This window comes from Primulina tabacum, chromosome 11, assembly GCF_025594145.1.
Source record: "Primulina tabacum isolate GXHZ01 chromosome 11, ASM2559414v2, whole genome shotgun sequence".
Taxonomy (NCBI): Eukaryota; Viridiplantae; Streptophyta; class Magnoliopsida; order Lamiales; family Gesneriaceae; genus Primulina; species Primulina tabacum.
In genome coordinates, this window is record NC_134560.1 from 32531846 (window position 1) to 32551113 (window position 19268).

At 40.7% G+C, this 19268-nt stretch overlaps 1 protein-coding gene across 1 annotated transcript; it reads right to left on the bottom strand.

Moving 5' to 3' along the window:
* Positions 1–2956: 2956 nt before the first annotated feature.
* Positions 2957–5927, bottom strand: LOC142519753 (uncharacterized). The gene is made up of 4 exons (XM_075622783.1): positions 5687–5927; positions 4373–4959; positions 3482–3883; positions 2957–3091 (listed from the first exon to the last, which is right to left on the bottom strand). The coding sequence occupies exons 1-4, from the start codon at positions 5925–5927 to the stop codon at positions 2957–2959; spliced, it is 1365 nt and encodes a 454-aa protein (XP_075478898.1).
* Between the last annotated feature and the right edge of the window lie 13341 nt (positions 5928–19268).

Genomic DNA, 19268 nt, shown 5'->3' on the forward strand with positions numbered 1-19268 from the left:
TGTCATTTCAATCTCCGTGATAAAATGTGGAGGGACAAATAAATTTGAGTCACTTTTCCATCAGTGACTCTAACCTTTGGGATTTAGGTCCTTCTCTTGGTCTTATGGCCTGACATTATCTTAGATTTATCATATGGGTTTTTTCTGGTGTGGAACAGTTGTTGGTTTTTTTTTTTTTTTTTTTTTTTTTTGGGGTTATAATTATATCTCAAGTTCTTTGTCCTTGTACATCACCGAAATGAGTATGTTTCACGCTTCAAAGTTGAATCACAATAAAGCCAGCCAGCTCATGGCAAGTAAAAGAACTCTTGTTTGCAGCAATGGAACCACACGCCGAGAAAGGGCAGATGTGCAATTTCTCATATATGCTGAAATTTCAAAAGTTACAATACACAAGAGCAAGTGAGCAACCAAAAGTTGAGTTTTTGTGAATCAAAACCGCTACTGATAACACTTAACAAATACACACATGGAGGATTCGCGTGCATTGAACTATACAACTAAAACACGATAACAGGTGACTGAATTGAGTGATAAGCCAGGGGACTCAAAAGACAAACTTAAAGCAGTCGAAAACTCAGTCATTTACAATAAAATCATAACTGCGATTTCAAATCTTTTATATTGTAAGACGAGCAAGGAATCACTGCATCTGCGTTGTTTTGGTGTCAAATCACTGCCGCGTCGAAAAAATGACTAAAATTGAAAAAAAATAATGTAAAAGACTAAAACTTAATTTTGACAATATAGATGATCAAAATCGAAAAGGTAAAAATATACAGAAAAAAGAAGAAGTCACTTTTCCTATTTTTATTAATATACTTTAATAAAATTATTAATTTTCAGTATGACCTAATGAAACATCTACTACTTAAAATTCTGCTATATATATATATATATATATATATATATATATATATATATATATATATATTTTAAAAGCTAAAATACACAACTCATAAACATTTAAGGCAAAAATTTGTGTGAGACGGTCTCACGGGTCGTATTTTGCGAGACAGGATCTCTTATTTGGGTCATCCATGAAAAAATATTACTTTTTATGCTAAGAGTATTACTTTTTATTGTGAATATCGGTAGGGTTGACCCGTCTCACATATAAAGATTCGTGAGACCGTCTTACAAGAAACTACTCAACATTTAAATAAGTTAATCAAGCGTTTTAAAATTCATCCAATCACTGACTAAAAAAAACTGCAGTTACACAAAATCTTAAAACGTAATCAATCTCTTAGTCTTCAGTTTTAAAATAGAAACTCGAGCGTAATGCCAAAAGTCGAACAATTCAACAACATAAAACAAGTTTCAAAATCATTTCAACATAATATTTAGACCCATAGCTCATAATCGTATTATGTGGAAGAAATGCAAGGTCCTCGGCTTATCAAGTGCACCTCCAGCTCCGTCTACTCAGTCTTCAGCGCCTCCAGTCTCCACATCCTAATGATCACCTGCATCAATCACACCTGGTGAGTCTAAAGACTCAACACATCTGAACCGTAATAACAAGTACATATACATATTATGAAACAGTGAAATGTACTGTAATTAAAATAAGTTTCATGATCTTCAAAAGTGTAAACTTAAACATAACATAACATATTCAAATCATGTCCCATAATATCATCATATACGTGTTCATTTTTCTTACTGAATTCAGATCATCAGTTTTGACTTTCGTATTAGCTTTAAGTCGATGGATCTATCTACGTATAACCGCGGTACCAGGCGGCGGGGACATCATCGACATTTTTACCCATCCACTGAGCCTTGGCTTTATATGTTTGTTCGTGTTCGTGTTCGTATTAATCGCAACCAACTCACCTCCTTCAAAAACATGTCATCGTATTCATCACTTGTAAAACTCATGCATATACATACATTTTCTTAAAGCAAGCATGCAACGTATTTATCAGCATTTTCATAAAAATTTCATATTCATAATTAACATATATATTTTAAACATGCATTTTCATTATCAGGGCACTTCCAGGACTGATAACCTGACCCGCTCAAAATTATCAAATCCTTAAACATACTTCTAATCATTTCCTTGAACGTATCCCGAATCCCTGCATTAACTTCTATATTTTGTTTCATGGTTTAGACCAGAGTCTCGTTTATCCTAAATTAACCCGAGACTTGATCAAAATTTTAACCATAGTTCAACGACCCCTAACCAAACTCCGTATGACTCAACCTAAAAAATTTATAACCACAAACATGTAGATATAACTTACTGGCAACCCCAAAACGAGCAATATCCACAAAAATCTAACAAATACACGTACAATACTAGAGCCTAGGCGCTGGCAGTGTAGCAATGTGGTGCTGGGTAAGCATCTAGGCGCCATGTACCAGCACCGCGGTGCCACATGGGCAGGCAGCGCCATGGACACCGCGACGCCAACCCTGCGGGCAGAAATCCCAAAATCGACTTTCGAAGCTAAACTCTACCCTACTCCCAACCAGCCCTAACCAGAGTCGAACCAACATCTCCTAGACACCTTTGGACCCTCCTGGACGGACTTAGCCACCCTAACCCCATGCACGCTAGTGAGCAACTTTCACCCGAACGCCACAAAATCGAGCCTGTCTAACCACAACTCATCCGATCTGCCCCTAGCCCATGATTAGCCGTACTCGAACAATCCTGAACCACATCTCAGATCCACCAGGGTCTGATCCAAGGTCTGGAACGACCTTTGCACTGCTATACCCATCACATCACCCGATCGACCCAACATATATCCCAAAACTCGAAAATCCGATCGGTTCTCCCTTATACTTGCATCGATCTCAAAAGCAGCACGTACACTCCTACATATCTACTATCAGATCACTCATAAACCTCGAGTCTTGGCAGCCCCTTCAATATAAGTCAAGAAACGTGAGAAGCATGACAAGACAAATGTGAATTTGTCTCATTCCTCTGTCTCTACTTCTGTAACTGCTCATCAGATGACTGCCATGCTCGAATCCGCTCTCTCAGCGTCGACTGTAATGTCAGGGTAGAAAGATTAAGAGCATTGTCCCTAGCATAAACTGCAAGCTCAAATCTCTGAATCTCTGCCTGCAAGGGTCTCTGAGCTGAAAATTGAGCAATCACTACAGTCTTCCTACTCAGTGCATCATCTACTACTTGGCCTTACCCTGATGGTAGCTAATGTCGCAGTCGTAGTCCTTTACCAGCTCTAACCATCTCCTCTAGTCTAATATTCAACTCTTTCTGTGTGAAGAAGTATTTCAAACTCTTGTGATATGTGAAAAACTTGCACTACTCCCATACAGATAGTGTCTCCAAATCTTCAGGGCAAATACTTCTGCTGCTAGCTCGAGGTCATGAGTCGGATAATTCTTCTCATGAACCTTCAGCGGTTTGTACGCATTGGCTATCATTCTGTCATGCTACATCAGAACTACGCCCAACCCTAGCTTCGAAGCATCTGTATATAGTACATACTCCCTTTTTCCTGATGGCACATCTAGAACTGATGGTGAAGTCAATGTTTGCATCCAGCTTTTCAAAACTTTCCTGGCACTCTGATCTCCAAATTAATTTGGCATTCTTCTCCGTCAAGGTGGTCATGGGTACCGCAATAGAAGAAAAGCCCTGAATAAACTTCCTGTAGTACCCATCTAATCCCAAGAAACTGCGGATCTCGATCACACTCTTATGCACTGGCCAATCTTTGACTGCCTCAACCTTGCTGAGATCCACCTCGACTCCATCTCTGGAAATAATGTGGCCAACGAATGCCATTCTTTCCTGCCAGAACTCACACTTGCTGAACTTGTCATACAATTTTCTGTCCTTTAAAGTCTGTAGCGCAGTCCTCAAGTGTTGACTGTGCTCCTCTCTACTCTTCGAATAGATCAGAATGTCATTTATGATGCAGACTATGACGAACTGATCCAAATATGGCTGAAATATGTGATTCATGAGATCCATGAAGATCGCTGGCGCGTTAGTTAGTTTGAAGGGCATAAACATAAACTCATAGTGTCCATAACGCGTCCTTAAAGCCATCTTGTGCACATCAGACTCTCTCACCTTCAGCTGGTGATATCATGATCAAAGATCTATTTTCGAAAACACTGACGCTCCCTGAAGCTGATCAAATAGGTCTTCGATCCTTGGTAGATGATACTTGTTCTTGACAGTGACTCTGTTTAGTTATCTACAATCGATGCAGAGTCGCATGCCGTATTTCTTCTTCACAAACAGTACCGGCGCGCCTCACGGAGAAAAACTCAGGCGAATAAAACCCTTGTCCAGCAAATCCTGAATCTGATCCTTCAACTCTTTCATCTCTGCAGGTGCTAGACGATATGGTGCCTTGGAAATTGGTACTGTACCCAGCATCAGCTCAATAGAAAAGTCCACATCTCTTTTTGGTGGAATGCCAGAAACGTCCTCAGGAAAGACACTGGGAAAATCTCTGGCGATCTCGACATCCTCCAGTCTCAGACTGACTGGCTCAGACACTGACACGATACTCGCCAGGAGTGCTTGACAGCCTCTCTTCATAAGTTTCCTCACACAAATACAAGAAATTATGTGTGGCATTTGTTTGTTCCTTGCTGCCTCGAAAACAAAAAATTTCCCGTTGGGCGGTCGCATATAAACTGGCCTCTGCCGGATATCTATCGAAGCTCCATTCGACAAAAGCCAGTCCATGCTCAGAATGATGTCAAATTCAGGCATCAGTAGCACGATCAGATCTGTTTGAACAACATTCTTCTGCAATTGAAGCTCCACATTCTTCACAATCGTCGAAGTAAACATCTGATCTCCGGAAAGAATCGAAACTTTGAAGTCCAAATCCATGGCCTCTGGTACAATTCTTAGTCGCTTGACAAAAGTCTCAGATATAAATGGATGTGTAGCTCCTGAATCTAGCAGTGCATAGGTAGATACACCTGAAATAAATATTCTTCCTACGACAAAATATACCATCAATCTGATCAATCTTAAAAAATTCAAGAGATTCTAACAATACAACTCGTAATTCTCCAATTAAATCTCTAGAATTTCTCGAATTTACATGCATTTCCCAACCAAAATTTTGCAATTAGGACTTGAGTCCCTGAAAATTTCGGTTTTCTCGCCAAACAGACCCTACAACTTTCAAAAAATCTCGGTTTCGACCCTGAATGTTCAGCTACTTGAAGTTTAATCCCTCAAAATTCTTAAAATTATCTAATTAGAACATGCTACCTATTTTTCTAAGTTTTCGATCCCAAGAGTGATTCCATCAACCGAATTAGCATTTTATGCAATCAAAGCAATATAAAGGTTTTTAAACAAGAATGTTACCAGTGATCAGTGTTGAGTCTGGCTCTGCCTTCGTATCTTCGGCATGCATGACATAGGCTCTGCCAGCAGTAGGGCCCTTGTTCCTCGGGTAGTCTGCGGCTTTGTGACCCTCATCCTTTCGAATAAAGCACTTAAACTTCCCCCACATGCATTTACTGTAATGGAAACGGTTGAACTGATTCCAAGGTTGTCTCTCCTCCTGTCTCGGAGCACCTGGATTCTAAGGGGGCCTTTGCTGCCCTGGCTTCCTAAAATGTCCCTGGGGCTTCTGCTCCCCTTGATGTCTTGGAGGCCCTGTGAACTGTCTCTTGTCGGGATGTGAGCTCTTCTAGGCATGATGCCTCTTACTCTGCATGTCTATATCGATATCTCTCAAAGTCTGCTCTGCCTGAAAGGCACAAGCAGTAGCAGCATCATAACTCGCCGGCCTCATCAGCATGACATCTCGGTGAATGGTCGGTCTGAGGCCATTCATGAAGTGCCTCAACTTCTCCACAGCATCCCTAGCTATAATGGGCACAAAGTGGTAGCCCATGTCGAACTTCCGGATTAACTTCACAATAGACAAGTCCCCCTGTCGGAGACTCATGAACTCTCGAGTCAGACGACCCTGACGTCTGCAGGAAAGTACTTACCGTAGAAGAGGTCTTTAAACTGATCCCACATGAGAGTAGCTAGGATAACCCCGTGGGCGGCTCCTTTCCACCACAAAGACGTATCGTCCCGCAACATATAGGTGGCAAATCTTACCCTGTCAGCGTCCCTCATGTCCAAATACTGGAAGTGCATCTCCAGCGATCGTATCCAACCCTCTGCCACAAATGGATCGATGGTGCCACTAAATTTCTTGGGGTTGAACCTCCTGAACTGCTCATATATGTAGACCTACGGTCTAGGAGCTTGCTTAGCCTGCTCCATCAAATGTGCAATCCACTCCAAAATTCAAGAAGCATGATCTCTTGGTGGTGGTGGTAGAAAATCTCTGTCACCTCCAGGATTTCCATCCTGCCTGTCTGTACTGGGAGCTCTTCCGGGAGGCATAATTATCTAAATACAGTCCAAATTCTAAACGTAACTAACATGCGATCCAATCTAGCTTTTAAATCATTCAACCTTAAAACATATACGTAGCTAAACATGTACTGTAAAACATAAATCATGTAGGCATGCAGGTGATATCATAAAACTTTCAAAACATTTAAAACATGTAAACTCACAGACTCGAGACTTGACGACTGAGTTTCTGAAGCTGACGGTGGCACAAACCCTATACAACAACCCTTGCTCTTATAACAAGTGAAACGCCTACTACTTAAAATTCTACTGAAGTTTTTTAAAAGCTATGGTCGAAAATACACGCACTCATAAACATTAAAATAATTTGTTGTATGAGAATACTTTTGTGTTGTATTCATAGATCAGTTCTCACACAAAAACACAATCACTCACATATACAGGGTGTAACGTACCGTACTTTTAAACTACTTGAAATTTACGGAAAAATAAAAATTTTCATGAACACCAATAAGCTTTCAAACTGTGATCATAAACGAACTGTCCAACCGAAAATATTTGCAAAAGAGTGAACATAACTAAAGTTACTAAGGAAAAATGCTTGTTTAAACATTGTAATCAAAACGTGAAATCAGAGTATTTTGAACATTTCATAAGAACTTAAAATATGGCGGTCCTCGGGTTTAGCCTCCCACTCAGTCCAAGCCAGCTCACTGGTCCCCAACTCTCGTCTCATCAAACTCATCCTCACATGCATCGATCAAGTCCAGCGAGTCTAAAGACTCAACATGTATAAACTGGAAGTAACGAGTACTACGTAATAAGATCACATGCAGCTTTAAAATAGAACGTACATACTGGAACTTGTAACTTGCATAAATAAGATTGAACATACGTACATACATACATAGACATGCCATCAACATAAAACTTTTCTTAAACATGCTTACATCGTACATACTAGAACATACGTAAACTTCATCATTTTGCGTAGAGGACATGTTTCAAAGCAAGTGACCCATACATAAATACGCCTGATAAAACTAAACCACAGTACTGGGTTGACAGGGAAGATCCACTGCCACATACATGATATCCATGTTCATAATTTAACGGGTGGATTGGTCTTTGGTCATACTTTACCGCTTTCCAATCCTGATCTAAACTCGTTCATAATTTAATGGGGTGGACTGGTCCCTGGTCACACTTTACCGCTTTCCAATCTCATACATAAATTGGTCACAAGACATTTAGCATATCTCAAAAACTTAAAAGTATTTTCTTTGCACGTCGAACATACTTACTAAGCATTGAGGGATTCGTTGGATCTCGCTTGGGGCTACTGTTGCATATACTCACATGAATTTCAACACTTAACTTGTATAACTTAGACGTAGGTATTCGTGCTCATCACCGAATCAAATAAATAGCTTATGACATTCTAGATTACTCGGGATTTGACCTCGTTTAATTATCGTACTAAACCATGACATAAAACCCCAAAAAAATGACTAAAACTTTTTCTCAAAAATGGAGTACATGGACCCCGTGCCCAGGTCCGGCTACGGGTCCGTGTAGGCTCTATAAAATTATACTCGAAATGAAGTAAGGACACGAACCTCGTGTCAGGGTCCGTCTAAGGGTTTGTGTAGGCTCTGGGAAATGACACTTCGAAGGAAACAAAGGCACGGACTCCGTGCCAGGGTCCGTGTACGGGTCCATGTACTTGCGGGAGGAATAAACTAACGAAAATTTCTGTGCTTGTGACTCAATCTCCCTAACTCGATCATCCCGACCATGAATCGATACTTCGAGACCCATCCTAGGATACGATAACACTGACTCAAGCCTATACAATTGCCCCAAAACAACCACGTATCACAAGTAACTCAATAAACCCCCGAACACGACTTTTGTACAACAAAACGATTTTTACGACTACTCATTCTCCCAAGATCCTAACAACACGAAACGAAACGTCAATACCCATCCCAACATCATTAACAATATACCTATACATAGCAGAAATCACCCGTTGATCCCCAACAAAGCTTGAAACAATAAAACTTCAAGAACACGTCAATATCATATATTTTTCAGAAAACACAGTTTGAGCAGTCCCACAAAAACGATCATAACTCAATCATTTCTTATTCAAATATTTCAAATTTACTGTCAAATCGAAGATATCAAAAAGGCCTACGTTTTGTATGTCAAAAGTTTTTCCAGAAAAGCTACCGAAAAATCACAGTATTTAAAAGAACTATAAATTTCGAGTTTTAGATCTAAAAACGTTTCAAAAATCGATCCAACAATTTTCTGCTCAAACTTTGCACATCACACATAGATTTTTACGCATAATAAACAACACAACGCATAATATGACGAGATCGACGCAGGAAAAATAGAATATACATGCCTTTTGATAATTAAAACTCACGATACGGCGATACCGAAGCGGACACGGCGCGAGGCTTTATCCGGGACGAACGTGGCACTATTTTTCTTGAAGAAAAATCAACGAGAACTCGTTGGAAAAGTTCAGAGAGGGGCGGCTGCACTCTTGCTCTAAGAACCCTAATATTTTTCTCTCAAAATCTGAAATAGCGTGTAAGGAATTGTGTGTGTGTGTTTTGTGTGATTAACGTGTAAGTGTGTGTGTAGGTGTGTGTGCGTGACTTTTAGGTTTAATTAGGGAATTAAATGGCTTAATTACACCATTAACAATATTAATTAAAAATGCTAATTCAAATGTTAATTCTCACTACTAAACCAAGCCCACTAATTTAAAATAAAATGCACGCTTGCTAAACTTTAAAAGTTTTAAACTCTCCAATCACCAAATAACTAAATTCGGCTTTTAAAATTCTAAGACTAAATAAATTATTTAAAATGCCCCATTCTTAACTTAAAATAAAATATTATGTTTTAAAATTGTCAAACTCGTCGCTGGTCTCTTCTTCTCGATCCCGCATCGAATAATCGTCTGGAACATGAAACTCAAGAAAACCTTTAACGTGCATCACATAAACATAAATAATTAAAATAATGCTATTTAAATATATCATGCATTGTTATAAATCATTTTAAAATTAAATAAATGATTTAACAGTTAAATAAATGCATGAGTTTTATGTGTACTGATTTCGGGCTCTACAGTTCCTCCCCCACTTATATAAATTTTGTCCTCGAAATTAAGTCTTACCAAACAACTCCGGGTAGCGATTACTTATGTCTGCTTCTGTCTCCCAAGTGGCCTCTTCCACTGCTTGATTCAGCCATCGGACTTTGACCAACTTGGTCACCTTGTTCCGAAGTCTCCGCTCCTGTCTGTCTAGGATTGGGACGGGTCTTTCCTCGTATGGACAGATCGAGAGTAAGCTGCAACGGCTCATAACTCAAAACATGCGAAGGATTTGCTAGGTACTTCCTCAGCATTGAGACGTGAAACACATTGTGTACACCGACCAGATTCGGCGGTAAGGCTACACGATAAGCTAGTGTCCCAACTCTGTCAAAAATCTCGAACGGCCCAATAAATCTCGGACTGAGCTTGCCTTTCTTCCCAAATCTCATAACACCCTTCATGGGTGCTATCTTTACAAAGACGTGATCACCTATGGCAAACTCTAGATCTCTTCTTCTCTTGTCATCATAACTCTTTTGATGACTCTGTGCGGTCTTCATCCTGTCTCGGATCTTGACCACCACATCTGCAGTCTGCTAAACTATTTCTGGACCAAGTTCTTCTCTCTCACCGACTTTATCCCAATGAATCGGCGATCTGCAGTTCCTCCCATACAATGCCTCGTAGGGAGCCATACCAATAGATGCCTGGAAACTGTTGTTGGAGGTAAAATCCACTAGAGGTAGCTTAGATTCCCAAGTCCCATGGAAATCGATCATACATGCTTGCAATAGATCCTCAAAAATCTGAATCACTCGCTCAGACTGGCCATCTGTCTGCGGGTGAAAAGCTGTACTGAATAGCAACTTCGTCCCCATGGTTGCATGCAAACTCTTCCAAAAGTACGATGTAAACCTCAGGTCCCTGTCGGACACTAATAGAAACTGAGATTCCGTGCAATCGGACTATCTCCCTGATATAGAGCTCCGCATACTGCATCATGGAGAAAATCGTCTTTACTGGCAAGAAGTGTGCCGACTTAGTTAGTCGGTCCACTATAACCCAATATCATTGGATCCTCTAACTGACCTCGGCAAGCTAACCACGAAGTCCATGGTGATAATATCCCACTTCCACTCGGGGATAGGGAGTGGCTTAAGCATTCCTGCTAGCCTTTGGTGTTCTGCCTTCACCTGCTGACAAGTGAGGCATTCAGACACTAATCGACGGATATCTCGCTTCATACCTGGCCACCAATACAGAATCTGCAAATCTTTATACATCTTGGTACCTCTGGATGAATAGAATATGGAGATGCATGTGCCTCTTTCAGAATATCCTCTCTGATCGAATCAATACTAGGCACCCACATTCTACCTCTGTATCTCACAATACCATCAGACACTAAGTAGAGTACATTGCCCTTGGCCTCATACTTCAGTCTCCATTTCTGTAACTTCTCATCTAAAGACTGACCTGCACGGATTCAGTCTAGCAAAGAAGACTGGACTGTCAGATTAGACAGTTTAGGAGCCCTGCCCTTATGATCAACCTCTAACCCTAATCTCTGAATCTCTGATTGAAGAGATCTCTGCACTGACAACTGTGCTACGACTGCAACCTTTCATCTCAAGGCATCTGCCACAACATTAGCTTTCCCTAGATGGTAGCTAATTTTCGCAATCATATTCTTTCACCAACTCTAACCACCGTCTCTGTCTCATATTTAATTCTTTCTGCGTGAAGAAATAATTGAGACTCTTGTGATCAGTGAATATATGGCATTTCTCGCCGTACAAGTTATGTCTCCATATCTTCAATGCAAAGACAACGGCGGCTAACTCAAGGTCATGAGTCGGGTAGTTCTTCTCATGCACTTTCAACTGCCTGGAAGCATAAGCTATAACCCGACCATGCTGCATCAACACTGCGCCTAACCCGAGCTTAGATGCATCGGTGTACAACACAAAATCTCATTGGCATGATGGCATGGCTAATACTGGCGCTGAAATAAGAGCTTGCTTCAAGTATCGAAGCTCTTCTGACATTCATCACTCCATATGAATTTGGCATTCTTCTTAGTCAATGAAGTGAGTGGTACTGCAATCGATGAAAATCCCTCAATAAATTTTCTGTAGTAGCCTGCTAGGCCTAGGAAACTGCAGATCTCTGACGCATTTTTCGGCTCAACCCATTCTTTGAATGCTGCTACCTTATCTAGATACACCTCAATACCACTGCTAGATATTATATGATCCAAAAACGCTACATTCTCCAACCAAAATTCACACTTATTGAATTTCGCAAACAACTTGTGTCTCTGCAAAACCTGCAACACTGTACCCAAATGCTGAACCTGCTCCTCATGGCTCTTCGAGTAAATGAGAATGTCGTCAATGAACACTATGACAAACTGATCTAAGTAGGGTTGAAATACTCGATTGATCAAGTCCAAAAAAATTGCCGGAGCATTCGTCAGTCCAAACGGCATCACTAAAAACTCGTAATGCCCATACCTGGTTCTGAAAGCTGTCTTATGAACATCGGCATCCTTCACCTTCAGCTGGTGATACCCCGATCGAAGATCTATCTTAGAGAACACTGTAACTCCCTGCAACTGATCAAACAAGTCCTCGATCCTTGGAAGTGGGTATTTATTCTTGATCGTTACCTTGTTCAGTTCTCGGTAATCGATACACAGCCTCATGCTCCCATCATTCTTCTTCACAAAGAGCACTGGTGCGCCCCATGGTGAGAAACTAGGGCAGATGAATTCTTTGTCTAGAAGCTCCTGAATCTGCTGCTTGAGCTCTAACATCTCAGCTGGAGCTAACCAGTACGGTGCCTTAGAGATTTGCACGGTGCCTGGCAAAAGATCAATTGAAAACTCCACCTCTCTCTCTGGTGGAAGACCTGTGATGTCATCCTGAAAGACGTCAGAAAAATCTCTGACTACTGGCACATCAGCTATTGACGGAGTGGGTACGTCAGGTGCAGACACAATGCTGGCCAAGAAAGCCTCACAACCCTTATGCATAAGTCTCCGCGCCTGCATGCAAGAGATCATGCGAGGGAAACTCCTCCATCTCGCTGGCTCGAAGAGAAACTGCTCCATGCCCAAAGGTCTTACCAACACTGACCTTTTCATCAAATCGATACACACTAGGTAGCCTTGCAGTTCCAGATCGATGTCTCTGACCACACTAGTAGCTGACAAATCTTCCCCTGATGGGACCGTCACTGAGTAGCTCATGTCGAGTCCAATAGAGTTGACGTCCAGGTGACTAGCGAACGTCTCCGAAATAAAAGAGTCGGTGGCCCCTGAATCTATCAAGGCCTTCGTGGCTACTCTTTTTATGAAAATATTTCCCGAGATGTTGGTACAACGCAAAAACTTATATCCCAAAAATTCTAATCTTAACCTCAAGTACAGTAGAAAAACCTCTACCCAAGTCACCAAAATACTACTAGCACACTAATAATCTCAAATAAAATTTGAAACATGCATGCCAAAACAATAATGCGCTTAATTAAATAAGTTTACTGGTCAGTAATGTCGTGTCTGGGTTCACCTCCTTAGTATCCATTGGCGAACACTCTCCCTGGGTCGGCTGCCTCCACTGTGGGCACTCTTTTAACATGTGATCGTTGGCTCCACATTTAAAGCACTTGCCTGATCCATATAAACACTGTCTCGGATGCTGGCGGTTGCACTTCGAGCACACTGGGTACTCAACAGGCCCCTGAGGAGCCTTCTGTTGAGGAATAGGACCCTTGCCTTTCTGCGGTCCCTGAAATGGCCTCTTTCCCTACTGCCCCTGGAAAGGCCTCTTAAACTAGGTTCGCTGCTGCTGCTGCTGCTGAGGTGCCTGATAGGGCCTCTTGCCCTGCCTATCACTTTCGATATCCCTTTGGTCCTGCTCTGCCGCCAAGGCTCTAGATACGGAAACGACATAGGCAGTAGGACCAGCAACTCTGACATCACGACGCAAGATCGGCCGCAAAACATCCATGAAATGCCTCAACTTCCCCTAGGCATCATTAGCTATCAGGGGCACAAAGTGACACCCTCTTTCAAACTTACTGACAAAGTCTGCCATGCTGCTGTCTCCCTGTCGCAGCGTCATGAATTCCCTGGTCAATCTGGATCGTACTTCCTCAGTGAAGTACTTGGAGTAAAAGACCTCCTTAAAACCATTCCATGTCAGTGTTTAAAGGTTTAATGACACCGACGCACTATCCCAGCACAGTCTGGCGTCCCCTACCAGAAGGAATGTGGCACACCTGACCGTATCTGCATCTTGCAGATCCATAAATACGAAATTCACCTCAATGTACTTAATCCATCCTTCAGCTATCATCGGGTCAGTAGTCCCCGAAAACTCCTTAAGATTCATCCTCCTAAACCTTTCATAAACTGCCTCTGGTCTGGGCCTCGCCCCCGAGTCCACTGCCGCCTGGTTCCCCGCAAACTGTGCGAAGAACTGAGTCATAACTGCAAGCATCTGGGCCTGCATATCTGGCGGTGGAGGATGAGGAGCATCTCTTCCCTCCTCTCGAGCCTCTCTGTCCTCATCCCTTGCTTTCCGGTTAATCATGCATCTAGGAATCATACTGTTCCAACAATTTGCCCAACACGTAAACCCAATATACATGAACATAATATCAATATCATAAGATGAATGTAATTCGAACTTAAAACATGAACATTCTGGAATCATGACTTAATGCTTACTACATGAAATAATTCAAAACTTTAAAACTTACAGACTTGAGGTGTGGCTTCGTGAGCTTCTCGCAACTGGCAGTAGGTGTAACCCTTTACAAGAACACCGCTCTGATATCAACTGTAACGTACTGTACTTTTAAACTACTTGAAATTTGCGGAAAAATAAAAATTTTCATAAACACAAATCAGCTTTCAAACTGTGATCATAAACAAACTGTCCAACCGAAAATATTTGCAAAAGAGTGAACATAACTAAAGTTACTAAGGAAAAATGTTTGTTTAAACATTGTAATCAAAACGTGAAATCAGAGTATTTTGAACATTTCATAAGAACTTAAAATATGGCGGTCCTCGGGTTTAGCCTCTCGCTCAGTCCAAGCCAGCTCACTTGTCCCCACCTCTCGTCTCTTCAAACTCATCCTCACCTGCATCAATCAAGTCTAGTGAGTCTAAAGACTCAACATGTATAAACTGGAAGTAACGAGTATTACGTAATAAGATCACATGCAGCTTTAAAATAGAACGTACATACTAGAACTTGAACTTGCATAAATAAGATTGAGCATACATACATACATATATAGACGTGCCATCAACATAAAACTTTTCTTAAACATGCTTACATCGTACATACTAGAACATACGTAAATTTCATCATTTTGCGTAGAGGCATGTTTCAAAGTAAGTGACCCATACATAAATACGTTTGATCAGACTAAACCACAGTACTGGGCTGACAGGGAAGATCCACTGCCATATACATGAGATCCCCGTTCATAATTTAACGGGTGGATTGGTCCCTGGTCATACTTTACCGCTTTCCAATCCTGACCTAAACCCGTTCATAATTTAATGGGGTGGATTGGTCCCTGGTCATACTTTACCGTTTTTCAATCCCATACATAATTTTGTCACAAGACATTTAGCATGCCTCAAAAACTTAAAAGTATTTTCTTTGCACGTCGAACATACTTACTAGGCGTTGAGGGATTTGTTGGATCTCGCTTGTGGCCACTGCTGCACATACTCACATGAATTTCAACACTTAAATTGCATAACTTAGACATAGGTATTCGTGCTCACCACCGAATCAAATAAATTGCTTATGACATTCTAGATTACTCGGGACTTGACCTCGTTTAATTATCGTACTAAACCATGACATAAAACCCCAAAACAATCACTAAAACTTTTTCCCAAAAATGGAGTACACGGACCCCGTGCCCAGGTCCGGCTACGGGTCCGTGTAGGCTTTGTAAAATTATACTCGAAAAGAAGTAAGGACACGGACCACGTGTCAGGGTCCGTGTAGGCTCTGGAAAATGACACTTCGAAGGAAACAAAGGCACGGACCTCGTGCCAGGGTCCGTGTACCTGCGGGAGGAATAATAATTTCGAATTTTAGATCTAAAAACGTTTCAAAAATCGATCCAACAATTTCTGCTCAAACTTTGCACATCACACATGGATTTTTACGCATAATAAACAACACAACGCATAATATGTCGAGATCCACGCAGGAAAAATAGAATATACATGCCTTTTGATATTTTAAACTCATGATACGGCGATACCGAAGCGGACATGGCGCGAGGCTTGATCTGGGACGAATGTGACACTATTTTTCTTGAAGAAAAATCAACGAGAACTCGTTGGAAAAATTCAGAGAGGGACGGCTGCACTCTTGCTCTAAGAACCCTAAAATTTTTCTCTCAAAATCTGAAATAGTGTGTAAGGAATTGTGTGTGTTTTTTTTGTGTGATTAACATGTAAGTGTGTGTGTAGATGTGTGTGCGTGAGTTTTAGGTTTAATTAGGGAATTAAATGGCTTAATTACACCATTAACAATGTTAATTAAAATGCTAATTCAAATGTTAATTCTCACTACTAAGCCAAGTCCCCTAATTTAAAAAAAATACACGCTTGCTAAAGTTTAAAAGTTTTAAACTCTCCAATCACCAAATAACTAAATTCGGCTTTTAAAATGCTAAGACTAAATAAATTATTAAAATGTCCCATTCTTAACTTAAAATAAAATACCACGTTTTAAAATTGCCAAACTTGTCACCGGTCTCTTTTCTTCGATCCCGCATCGAATAATCGACTGGAACATGAAACTCAAGAAAACCTTTAACGTGCATCACATAAACATAAATAATTAAAATAATGCGATTTAAATAGATCATGCATCGTTATAAATCATTTTAAAATTAAATAAATGATTTGACAATTAAATAAATGCATGGATTTTACGTGTACTGATTTTGGGCTCTACACAGAGAGTAGAGCTTATTGATATTTGAGTGAGTCTTGCACAAAGATATTAAGCTTGTGTATGTAGTCTTTAACAGATAGACGTTAAACAAGTGTTGTCTGGAAGGTGCTGCCTTCACTCTAGGATAGGAATTCAGTTAGGCAGTAGTATAAGTCCTAAGTTGAGTGGATTTGTACAAGACGTTGTATAAATCAAAGTCTTCTAGTGGATTCTACCCGAGGTGGTAGAAGGGGTGACGTAGGAGCAGTTGAAGTCTCAGAACATCCATAAAAATATATTGTGTACTTAACTGTTTAACTGCTGTTTTCAAACTGATTTGATCAGTTCAAGATGTTATCAGTTCAGTTCTCACCAAAACTGAACTGTTCTCACCATAACTGAACTGATACATGTAAGAACTGATCCCCCTTATTTCAGTTATTTAGTTCACACAAGGAAAAATGCTTTTAAATTAATCAGCTTTCTTAACGAAGGACTATTTCAAATATTTTTCGCTTGGTTTAAAACCAAACTCGATCTAATTCATCGGTGTTTACATTCTTAGAACACGAGCTATTGAAGCTCATGGAAAATATTGTGTTTGAAGCACCATGTCAGGTGTTAGAACCGATCCTTCATCCTTAAACATACTTTTAGTTATTTCCTTAAACATATCCTGAACCCCTGCGTTAACCTCTATATTTCGTTTCAGGGTTTAGATCGGAGTCCTGTTTAACCCGAATTAACCCGAGGCTTGATCAAATTTTTAACCATAGTTTAACGACTCCTAACCAAAATCCATACGACTTTAATTAAACCATTTATAACCACAGACATGTAGGTATAACTTACTGGGAACCCCAAAACAAGCAATATCCACAAAAACTCAAAAATCATGTACATTAGTAGCATCTAGGCGCTAGCAGTGTAGCACATTGGCGCTGGGTAAGCGCCTAGGCTCCATGTAAGCCGTGGCGCCACATGGGCAGCGTTGCGGCGCCAACCCTATGGGCAAAAATCCCAAAATCAACGTTCGAAGCCAAACTATACCCTAATCCCAACCAGCCCTGACCAGACTCAAACCAACCTCTCCTAGACCACCTTTGACCCTCATGGACGGACTTAGCCGTGGACCCTAGCCCCATGCATTCTATTGAGCAACTTTCATCCGAACGCCACAAAACCGACCCCGTCAAACCACAACTCATCCGATCTGCCCCTAGCCCATGATTAATCGTACTCAAGCCATCCTAGACCACGTCTCAGATCCACCAGAGTCTGATCCAAGGTCTGTAACGACCTTTGCACTGCTTGTACCCATCGCATCACCCGATCGAGTCAACTTATATCCCAAAACTCGAAGATCCGATTGGTTCTCCCTTAGACTTGCATCGATCTCAAGAGCAGCACATATGCTCCTACATATCTACTATTAGATCACTCCTAAACCTCGAGTCTTGGCAGCCCCTTCAACATAATTCAAGAAACGTGAGAAGCATGACAAGACAATGTAAATTTTCGGGTAGAATTCAAGTAAAAACGATGCATAACACTACATCCCCAATATATCATGCAGATACATTTTGAAACATGTAATATGAAGTGATCGATGAGAAAATAAGGGAATCGGGCATGTCTTTGTCTAAATACGCTAGAAAAGAAACTCAACGACATGATAGACAGACACCGGAGGGACGGGGTGACCTTTTCCTGTGAAAGTTCTTGAGAAAACCGAGCTCAAACCCTGCTGATGGACATGTGTGAGATGGCTGCCAAGAGGAGGAGAGAGGATAAGGCTAGGGTTGGCGTGAAAGTGAGGGAAAAATAAAAAGAATAGCGGCCCTAGTGTAACAAACCGTATTTTAAACTACTTGAAATTTGCGGAAAAATAAAAATTTTCTTAAATACCAAATAAACTTTCAATTTTTAGTTCATAAATCAATAGTTCAACCAAACATATTTGCGTTAAAAGAGATCGCCCATAAATTTGCTAAAGAAATAAATACTTGTTTAAACATTGTAAACAAAAACACGAAATCAGAGTATTTGAAACATTTCGTAAGAACTTAAAATATGGCGGTCCTCGAGTTTAGCCTCCCGCTCAGTCCAAGCCAGCTCACTTGTCCCCACCTCTCATCTCTTCAAACTCATCCTCACCTGCATCGATCAAGTCTAGTGAGTCTAAAGACTCAACATGTATAAACTTGAAGTAATGAGTACTACGTAATAAGATCACATGCAGCTTTAAAATAGAACGTACATACTGGAACTTGAACTTGCATAAATAAGATTGAGCATACGTGCATACATACATAGACGTGCCATCAACATAAATATTTTCTTAAACATACTTACATCGTACATACTAGAACATACGTAAACTTCATCATTTTGCGTAGAGGCATGTTTCAAAGCAAGTGACCCATACATAAATATACCTGATCAGACTAAACCACAGTACTGGGCTGACAGAGAAGATCCACTGCCATATACATGAGATCCCCATTCATAATTTAACGGGTGGATTGGTCCCTGGTCATACTTTACTGCTTTCCAATCCTGACCTAAACCCGTTCATAATTTAATGGGGTGGATTGGTCCCTGGTCATACTTTACCGTTTTCCAATCCCATACATAATTTTGTCACAAGACATTTAGCATGCCTCAAAAACTTAAAAGTATTTTCTTTGCACGTCGAACATACTTACTTGGTGTTGAGAGATTCGTTGGATCTCGCTTGGGGTCACTGCTGCACATACTAACAAGCGTTCAAACCCTTAACTTACATAGTTTAGACGTAGGTACT

What these genes read in the sequence shown, in the direction of transcription:
- LOC142519753 (XM_075622783.1), bottom strand. Translation starts at nt 5,927, where the DNA reads ATGAGTCTCCGACAGGGGGACTTGTCTATTGTGAAGTTAATCCGGAAG. An exon ending in TTGAGCTGATGCTGGGTACA is followed by an intron (nt 3,884 to 4,372) that starts GTACCAATTTCC and finishes ATCTATTCGAAG; the next exon opens with AGTAGAGAGGAGCACAGTCA. An exon ending in GTGCCATCAGGAAAAAGGGA is followed by an intron (nt 3,092 to 3,481) that starts GTATGTACTATA and finishes AGACCCTTGCAG; the next exon opens with GCAGAGATTCAGAGATTTGA.